This window comes from Miscanthus floridulus, chromosome 9 (genome assembly GCF_019320115.1).
Source record: "Miscanthus floridulus cultivar M001 chromosome 9, ASM1932011v1, whole genome shotgun sequence".
NCBI classification, from domain to species: Eukaryota; Viridiplantae; Streptophyta; class Magnoliopsida; order Poales; family Poaceae; genus Miscanthus; species Miscanthus floridulus.
Genome location: NC_089588.1, coordinates 112,505,443 through 112,515,778, shown reverse-complemented (window position 1 = coordinate 112,515,778; position 10,336 = coordinate 112,505,443). Strand labels below are relative to the sequence as shown.

Sequence of the window (10,336 nt, the reverse complement as noted above, 5' to 3'; positions counted from 1 at the left end):
CAAATGGATGTAAAGACGGCTTTCCTAAACGGAGATTTGGAAGAAAATGTTTATATGGCACAATCGAAAGGTTTTGTCGTAAAAAGAAAGGAAAATATGGGATGCCGCCTGAAGAAATCAATCTACGGATTGAAGCGAGCTTCAAGACAGTGGTATTTGAAGTTTGATAGAACGATAAAAGGTTTTGGGTTTGAAGAAAATGTTGAGGACAATTGTGTTTATGCAAAGTTCAAGAATGGAAAGTACATATTCCTAATTTTGTATGTGGATGATATCTTACTTGCTAGTAGTGATATCAATCTACTAATGGAAACGAAGAAATTCTTGTCCTCAAACTTTGATATGAAAGATCTCGGTGAGGCTTCGTTCGTTTTGGGAATAGAGATTCACCGAGACAGGAGAAAAGGGGTTCTAGGATTATCGCAAAAGGCATACATAGAAAAGGTCCTGAAGAAATTTAGTATGCATGCGTGCAGTCCTTCACCTGCTCCTATAGTCAAGGGCGATAGATTTGGGGAACATCAGTGTCCTAAGAACCAATATGAAATTGACCGAATGAAAGCGGTACAGTATGCTTCAGCTGTTGGAAGTTTACAATATGCTCAAGTGTGTACACGCCCTGACTTAGCTTTTGTTACCGGGTTACTTGGCAGATATCAAAAGAATCCAGGAATTGAACATTGGAAATTAGTGAAGAAAGTCCTGCGTTATTTGCAGGGTACGAAAGGCCTCATGCTTACGTATAGAAGATCTGATTCCCTACAAATAGAGGGGTATTCAGATTCTGATTATGCGGGAGATGAAAGAAAATCCACGTCAGGATATGTATTTACTCTCGCAGGAGGGGCTATATCGTGGAAAAGCTCCAAACAAACCGTGACTACATCCTCGACAATGTATGCCGAGTTTGTAGCATGCTATGAGGCAACGGGGCAGGTGAATTGGCTGAAGAAATTCATACCCGGATTGAAAGTGATTGATGATATAAATGAACCACTAAGATTGTATTGTGATAACAATCCAGCGGTACAGTATGCTCACAACAATAGGTCAAGTGGTGCTACCAAACACATTGACATAAAGTACTATGTTGTGAAAGATAAAGTTCGGGATCATATAATAAATCTTGAGCATATAAGTACAGAGAAAATACTCGTGGATCCGTTCACAAAGGGCTTACCACCCAACGTGTTCAGAGAACACGTAGCCGGCATGGGTTTAAGGGAAAACCTATGATTCCTGAACATACGAAGGGCCCAAAGAAAGTTTACATTTCAAAACGGAGAATTGTATTGTGGCTGTTAGTCTAACGGCACTAATTGCTGTGACGATAGGACAGTTCTATGCACTAATCTGTGATGAAATAGGATGGAAGCAAGAAAAATATGAATTGAAAGTTTTGAGTATGATATTCAAGAACGAAGAATAGATGAGAGATCAAGGGGGAGAATGTTAGGATTGATCTCCCACCAGTTAGGCCCAACGGCCTAACTGGGCCTTGTTCTCGCGCCCTGATCGGGGGCGCCCAACCCTACATGGTTGGTGGGCCCCCGTCGCACAGCGCTATAAAGGAAAGGTGGGGGCCGGGGCTCGTGGTACGAGGTTCACCGCGCCGCCAGTCACCCCACCGACATTCTAACCCTAGACCCGATCTTGAGAAGGGGCGCTGCCAGCGACGGGAAGCACCACCGACACCGGCAACGCCACCCCGACGCACACGCCGCCGCCGAGGACGCCACAGCGCCGACTCCCTCTCCACCGAACGTCGCTGCTGGCGCGCAGATGGCGTCCGTCAACGAAACCCCGGCCGGAGCTTCGACCACTACGGCTTTTGATCGTTTGCAACCTATCACCCCCTTTCTCTCTGTCTCTCTGTGATCCTGAACACCTATTCCTACTACCAATACATCCCGATCCGATGAACATGACTAAAAAGAAAACTTATTATATTCAGCATTGTATATATTATTATACGTACATATTGGCTGGCCGTTTCATCGGTTAAAGAAACGTGACGTGCATGTACCCAGAAATGTGACGTGCATGTACCCCAGCAAAGGAGATAATCAACGTGCATGGAGAGCTCTGCTGAATGATTGGCTAGCGACGTAAATATGTTTGCATGCATGTGCGCAAAAATGCCTTTAATCCGAAAATAATTATGGCCTGAAAATATACTCGAGCCTGATCATATCATGTTGCCTTTAAATAGGCTTATAGAGTTTCTAAAAAAATAGGCTTATAGAGTTGATGTGGTGAGATATGGAACTCTACTCGGGTTCCACATTAGTTTAAGGACATAAAAGGTCACGACCTAGATGATAGTCCACAGTAGATTGAGGACGCGATGGTCACTTTTTTTTGTTCAAGGACCCAAGTGTGAATCCATGAAAAGTTTAAGCACCCAGGGTGCATTTTACTCTTTATTTTCTATATATAAATTTGTCAAACTTAATATAGCACAACACTGTTTTAAAATTACAACCTTTTTTTAGAACAGAGGGAGTATCATAATTAGTATGGCTACATGTGAGCCCCCAGATTAAAAGAATTAAAATCTCATGTTCCTTGTAAAAGTTTCAGCAAATTTGATAGAAGTTTTTCGAAATGATGTGCCATACAGTTTTATGCTTCATGGAGATCGGTGTGGATAGATCTATATGTGGATCCCACGTTAAAACCTGACCCTAAAATCCAAACATTTGTTCACACATTAGAGTTTTAGTAAATTCTCCAAAATTTAGTAAATATAGTGTCTAAGGGGCTAATTGCCACGATTAAAAAGTGTTCCTAGCAAAGCCAATATTAAGTACTCCCTCCATCCCAAATTATAAGTCATTCCAAGAATCTTGGAGAGTCAAAGCATCTCAAGTTTAACCAAATTTATATGATAAGATAATAATATTTATGATACTAACTAAGTATCATTAGATTCTTCATTAATTATATTTTCATAGTATACTTATTTAATGGTCATAATTTTTTGTAATTATTTCTATAATTTTGGTCAAACTAGAGATGCTCTGATTCTCCAAGATTTTTGGAATGACTTAAAATTTGGAATGAAGGGAGAAGCAAATATCAATATTAAATAATGTGCTACAGCAAATTTACCCACATGGAAATGGGGAAAGAAGATGATATGGCCACTATGGGAGGGGCCTACAAAAAGCTGTCACCAGTAGGCACCCGGAGCAAAGAGAAAGATGCTGCGGCATGTGGAAGAAGAGAGGGCATCGATATCATGGGTGGAATAGATTATTAATGCGGTGGTGCATTATTTTTTTGCCTTTTGGTGTAGCGTCACGATGATCCTGTCCCCTCTCTGATCTGTTCCATCTTCCAAGGCAGCAGCTAGAGAGCAACTTGGAACAAAAAACAGGAGGCGGCTGTGGCTCCTCGGCTTGATCCGTCGATACCCGGCGCGAAGCCGGATCCGGCGAGAAGGGGAGCCGGATTCGCGACCAGCGGTGGCCGTTGACTCGGTGAGTTCTATCTCGCGCTCTTCCGTCCTTTGTGCCCATCCAAATAGCTCCTAGGTATGCCCACAGTAGCCTCACTCCTTGGGTTTGCCCAGGACATATCTGATCCATGGAGACCGCAACGGGGGCACTATCGAGGGTCATCACCAGGCTTGGTGTTCTTCTCACCGACGAGTACAATCTGCCAAAGAGGATGAGAGAGGAGATTATGTTTCTTCAATCTGAGCTCGAGAGCATGGAGTTTGCCCTCAAGAAGCTCTCCAATACACCGACAGACCAGCTTAACATCCAGGACAAGATCTGGGCCAGAGATTTGAGCAAGCTGTCTGATAACATAGAGGACATTATTGACACACACATGATACCTGGCAAGCTCAACGAGTCATCAGAGTTGAGTCGTATACGGAGATCAATAATTGCCAAAATCCATTTATTCCAATTTTATATGATTGCTACTGGGATCAGAGACATCAAGATCCGTGTCTCAGAGGTGCACAAGAGGTGTCCCAGGTACGATGTTAACCTTGGTGTTGACAAACCTACCAAACCTACTGTGGACCCACGTTTATTTTCTCAGTACACAATGATTAAAGAGCTCGTTGGCATTGATGAAACTAGAGATGAGCTAATCAAGATTTTGATGGGAGAGAACGGAGTGCCCTCACAGCAAGGCAAGATAGTCTCCATTGTTGGATTTGGTGGGATGGGCAAGACAACTCTTGCTAATGCAGTGTATGAGAAGATTAGTGCACAATTCGATTGCTATGCTTTTGTATCAGTGTCTCAAACTCCTGACTTGAATAAACTATTCAAGGACATCCTGTATCAACTTGATAGGAATAAATACGATGACAGCATCAATGAAACTTTTGTTTACGAGCAGCAGCTCATCAATGAACTCAGAGAATTCCTTCAACATAAAAGGTATGGAAGCCCAAGCATTCCTGCAATTAGTGTGTGCATATGAATTGTTTTGCCGCTGTTGAGTTTTGCCCTCCAATCATAATACTACGTCCTAGGGCCAAACAAGGTTAATGAGAAATGTGCATGCATGCCCTAGTTAAATAAAAAAATACAGCCATTTATGTTTTAAACATCATTGTTCAGTGGAAATAATATGAGCAATGACAGTGATTTTTTCCCTGGGTGTCTTTTTTTTTTTTTTGGTTAAGCTTCTGAGTCGACTTATTTTGTCTATGGACATGTTAATCTTGTCTAACTCATGAGTTCATTTGCATTGTTCCAGTTAGCTTAATTGGCACAATTTGGTTCACGAACAATAGAACTTCCCATCGTAATTTTATTAGTTTTTGCTAATAACTTGCCCTGTGTGTAGGTATTTTCTTGTTATTGATGACATATGGGATATCTCAGTCTGGCAAACGATTAGACGTGCCTTTCCTGATAATGATATTGGATACATAATTATCACAACAACGCGTAATTTTGGTGTTGCGGAAGAAGTTGGTGGTGCTTACAAGTTGAAACCCCTTTCCCTGAGTAACTCCCAAAAGTTGTTGTACAGAAGAATATTTGGTAACGAAAACAAGGACAACATTGAAGACACAGAAAAATGTCTGAATAAGGAGCTGGCTGAAGTATCCAAGAGAATACTACAGAAATGTGGTGGTGTTCCCTTGGCTATTGTTACAATAGCTAGTCTTCTAGCATCTAAAGCAAGAAATGAGATTGATTGGTATGATGTGTACAACTCTATTGGCACTGGTCTTAGCGATAGTACTGATGTGGTTAATATGAGAAAGATATTATCACTTAGCTATTATGAAATGCCCTCCCATCTGAGAACTTGCTTATTATATTTAAGCATGTTTCCGGAAGATTATAAAATTGAAAAAGATCGTTTGATATGGATGTGGATAGCCGAAGGCTTTATTCAATGTGAAAACCAAGGTAAGAGTCTATTTGCAATTGGCGACAGTTACTTCAATGAACTCATGAACAGAGGTATGATCCAACCTATATATGAGAGGTACACTGGCTTGATATATGCTTGTCATGTACATGATATGGTGCACGATCTTATTCGCTTCTTGTCAAGTGAAGAAAATTATACTATATTAAATGGTGTGTGGTACACATCTCCATTAAAGTTGTTTAGGAGGTTGTCTCTTCAATATGGTAAAGAAGATAACGCTATGGATATTGGAAGCTTGGAACATGTAAGGTCAGCTGTTGTCTTTCCATCAGCATTTTGTGTAATGCCAGACCTTCAGAGATTCCGAGTTTTACGAGTCCTGAATTTACAAGATTGTGATCTTTCACGAGGTTACAGCCTTAAGTACCTTAAGCATTTATTTCACTTGAGGTACCTAGGACTATGTGCCACACACATTGCTCAGCTTCCTAAACAAATAGGAAACCTAAAATTTCTACAGACTTTGGATGTGAGGGGCAACAATATGTTTAGCTTGCCATCAACTGTTCTTCAGCTCAAAGATTTGATGTGCCTGTACATTGATGAGTTTACAAGAGTGCCAAATGGGATTGGGAGCCTAACAAACCTTGAAGTGCTGTCAACTTTAGACATTACCGTCTCCATTGACATTATAGAAGAGTTGGGCCAGCTAATGAAACTGAGAGTGCTTCATATTTTGCTGTTCATTGGTTGGAGTGGCAAGCTGGTGGAGTGCCTATCCAAACTGCAAAATATCGAATATCTATACATCAAGACTTTTGGAGATAATCAATGGGACTTTGGTGGATTGGATGCCTGGGTTGCCCCTCGACATCTCTGTAGATTGGATATAGAATGGCCATGCTGGTTCTCAACACTGCCAGCAAGGATGAATCAGTCTTATCTACTGGACCTTGTATACCTATCCATTGCTGTGAGGGATTTAGGGCAGGTCAATCTCGAAACCCTTGGGAGGTTGCCAGCTCTCCGTGTGCTAAAACTGTCAGTGGATCCAAAAAATCTTGGAACACTTGGGGGATTCATCATTGGTGCTGGATTATTCCCATGCCTTGTATTGTTCCAGTTCGGAGGATCTATAAGGCCTATAGTGTTTCAGCAAGGAGCTATGCCAAGGCTGGAAATTCTTAACTTTGAGTTCTGTGTACAGGCAGCTAGACAAATCACCTGCAACGGTGATGGTCCTGAGTTGGGTCTGGGAAACCTGTCATCACTCCAGGATGTCAAAATTTATTTGCGTTCTAGAGGCGCTAACAAGGAAGAGGTAAGGGAATTGGAGGCTGCGCTGAGGCATGCAGTTGAAATCCATCCCAATCTTCCCAAGCATCAGATATGCGGATGAAAAAAATCCAGGTCTCGACGCGTAGAACAGTTTTATGAGCATGTTTACTTCTGATTCAATGTAATGGTGTACTGTTCTAATTAAATGCATGTTTGCTTGCATGTTTTGCTCCCGTGTGTGATGCTTGATGCGTTTAGAGGACGATCTGTTCGTGGGAGACGAGGAACAAGTCCCAGAGGAGTTTGAGCAGCCTGAGCTTGATCAAGGCAAGTGCAGGCACCATTTGATCATCTTGATTACCTATTCACTATTTAATTCACCTTTACTTACATTGCATGTGTCTCAATTATGTAAACCCTATGGACCTAACTAGCCCTACTTTTACCTTCCTTGTTACCCCTGGGGTTTTATCATGGGTTGTGTAGTTATGCTTAGCTGCTCCACCCGCAACGACACATGATGATAAACATAATCTTGACTATGGCTTATTGCAACATGATGATGTTTAAAAGATGCTTTTATAGCAACTTGGTTTAAGGTGAAAGGGGGAATGAGTACTGGAGCCCTTCCCTGTTTCAGGGGTACTCGTGTCTACTCTCCCTAAGGACCGGTTCGTGGAGCGACCACCTGAGACTTACCGTACATCCTCAAGCCATATGGCTCTGGCTTGACATATTAGCAGGACCTCTACTAGTAGGGTGTAGCTTATCGGGTAGGCGTAAGAGAGCAACCTAGGTAATGAATATTAAGTTGCGGATGTTCGGGTCCCGTGGCTACGGGGACGGCTTTTGGCGCCTAGGCAAAACCTTGCGGGTTGCATTCTATTAATTAGAACCTGTGAACAGTCTCGTAGTGAGACCCTGCCTACTCACCTCGGTAGTGTTTCGGGGCTGATAACCTCAGGCATATGGGGATCACGACTTGAGGGTAAAGATGTACATCTCTGCAGTGTTTTAAACATGGTATATTAGCCGTGCTCACGGTTATGAGCAGCCCAGACCCTCAACTGATTAGAATATGGACACTTGAACAGCAGGTGATGTTTCTTCGGATGGAGGTGGCTACCTCGGTATATGATGATGATATAATAATGTTCTTCATGATAATTAATGGTTGAGATCTTTCACTCATCTTAGTAATCAGGTTGTACTAATAAAATTTGCCAACTAAAATGCCAATCCGCAGTAAGCCTGAGTCAGCCTACCTTGGTTTTAAGCTTTGCATATCATTTATTTTCCGCATGTACTTGCTGAGTTCGACATGGACTCACCCTTGCTATAATCACAAAATAAAGGCTGCTCGGATACACAAGATTGGGAGGCGTTTCCTGAAGATCTACCTGGGTGTTAGGCTCGTGTTCCTGCCGTCGACCTTCCTGTGGTGAGGTGGATCCGCTACAATGTCGTCATCGTCTTTACCTTTCGTTGGATGCTATCGTTTATGTTGCCGCTAGACTTTGATAAAGGCTTGTAATAATGATCCTTGTACTCGCTAACGCTCTTTTGTACGGACACTGTGTTTTGGACCTTTAATGAAGTCATTGCATGTGTGGAAATTGATCCTGGCACACATGTAATATGCACCTGGTTTATCCCTTCAGAATCGGGTGTGACATAGAGAAGGCTTGATGTTAATATCATGACATCCCTTGATCAATCAGATAGCTTAATGTCTTTTGTTGAATCCAAATTATTTGATCGCTGCTAGTTTTATAAATTTAAAACTTAATGATCCATGCTATCTTCTGCTAAATGAAATTATAACGAGTAGACAAAAAATGTGGTTCCATGTTAGTATGCTTAATTTCATAGTCTACATATATATGTGCTCTCAGGTTGCTCTATTTTCAATGGTTAAAGGTTTCAGAAATAACTTTTCTGTTGCCAGCTTATCTGTTCCATGTCATGGTGATAAATCTTGCTTCTATATATCTATCCATTGGACATCAGCATGCTGATATTTTTAATGAAATTGTTGTCAACCAGTTGATAGGTAATAGACGATTCACAATGCGATCGGACTATAGCCCGCGGCAACGCGCGGGGTTCCTGCTAGTTCAAGGGATAGTTGTATGATCTTAGCAAGAACATCAATGGAGAAACATTGGATGAGAGGCGGCTCATCGACGTAATCAGAGATTTCCTTACTGGTATGAGGTGTACCATTCCATTGGTATTGGTCTTGAGGACAATTTTGATGTGGAGAATATGAGAAAGATTTTGTCATTTAGCTATTATAATATGCCATCCAATCTGAGGACTTGCTTATTATATTTCAATATGTTTCCTGAAGATTACGAAGTTCAAAAAAATTGTTTGATATGGATATGGATTGTGGAAGGTTTTATCCAGTGTGAAAAAAACAAGGCAAGAGCCTATTTGAAATCGGAGAGAGTTACTTCAATGAGCTCATAAACATAAATATGATCCAACCCATATGACAAGGTATATGAATGTCGTGTACATGACATGGTGCTTGACCTTTTCTGCTCCTTGTCAAGTGAAGCAAAATTTGTTACTATATTAAATGGTATGGATCAGATGTCTCCAACAAGTAACATTAGGAGGTTATCAATTCAAGATGGCAAGGAAGACGGTTCTATGACTCTGACAACTAGGAGCTTGCAACAAGTAAGATCAGTTGTTGTCCTACGACTGACCTCTAGTCTAATAATACCGGTCCTTAGGAGTTCCCAAGTTTTACGTGTGATGGATTTACGACATTGTGATCTTTCACATTGTTACAACCTTAACAAGTGCCTTGGACATTCCCGTTGTAGTTGATGATGCACTGGAGCCGCGTCTCGTGGTACAGGTCTGAGTGTTGGTTCCTGCAGACCTTGTCCAACACTCGCTCCGCCCGGGCCTCGTACCCCGGGGCGCACCTGAAGAAGTCCTGCATACATGCATCATGTATCATTTCATTATTTTAAGAACGACCAATGAATACAATAAATTGACCAATGTAGTGCGATGAAGACTTACCCAGTGCTCCTGCTTAATCCGCGCCGCCTTGGTGCCTACGACGTTGTCCGTGGCGAGGGCAAAGTGGTCCCACGTCCAGGGTGGCATAGTCACATTGCCGTTGGTGCCTGCGACGGTGACCATGCCAGGGTAGTGCTCCCGAATCAGAAGGCTCAGGATGCCATTGATCTGGCGTACCTGGCCGGCTCCGGACACAACTTCCCAGTTGCTGCACGAGTCATTAAGAAGAATTATTAGTCTCCATTTTGATTGTCAACATGTCATATGAACAAGTAGAGAAAACATGAATGGTTACATACCCGTCACCCACGGGTCGAATCATCGGGCGCTGGTGAACTGGGATTGGCCTCCGCGGGAGGGTCGACGGCCCGCGCAAGTAGACGGTCGACCCACTAGAGGAAGAGGAACCCCCTGCTGTCGCCGCCTCCTCATGGCCAGATGAAGCGGAACCCCCTGCTGTCGCCGCCTGGTCATCCTCATCCCCCGCGGCCGCCCCCTGGTCGCCCTCATCCCCGGAGGCCACCACCTAGTCCTCCTCGGGCGATGGGGCGCGAGGCGTAGGCCTCGTCCTCAGACGGCCGCGGGGGCAGCCGGTCCTAGTCCTCCTCGTTGACGTCTCCGCCGGCGGCTCCTCGTCCTCCTGAGCGGGGGGGTG

The 10,336-nt window shown here is 43.0% G+C and overlaps 1 protein-coding gene across 2 annotated transcripts; it reads left to right on the top strand.

The window, feature by feature from the left end:
• The first annotated feature begins 3,198 nt into the window (after positions 1 to 3,198).
• LOC136484120 (disease resistance protein RGA5-like) lies at positions 3,199 to 8,815 on the top strand. Of its 2 annotated transcripts, XM_066481306.1 has the most exons (6): positions 3,199 to 3,485; positions 3,578 to 4,406; positions 4,819 to 6,768; positions 6,895 to 6,963; positions 7,992 to 8,077; positions 8,683 to 8,815. In XM_066481306.1, the coding sequence occupies exons 2-3, from the start codon at positions 3,592 to 3,594 to the stop codon at positions 6,755 to 6,757; spliced, it is 2,754 nt and encodes a 917-aa protein (XP_066337403.1). In that variant the 5' UTR covers positions 3,199 to 3,485; positions 3,578 to 3,591; the 3' UTR covers positions 6,758 to 6,768; positions 6,895 to 6,963; positions 7,992 to 8,077; positions 8,683 to 8,815. The 2 variants fall into 2 exon arrangements, with proteins under 2 accessions (XP_066337403.1, XP_066337402.1); XM_066481305.1 differs by lacking the exon at positions 8,683 to 8,815 and having other exon boundaries at positions 7,992 to 8,311.
• Positions 8,816 to 10,336: the final 1,521 nt, after the last annotated feature.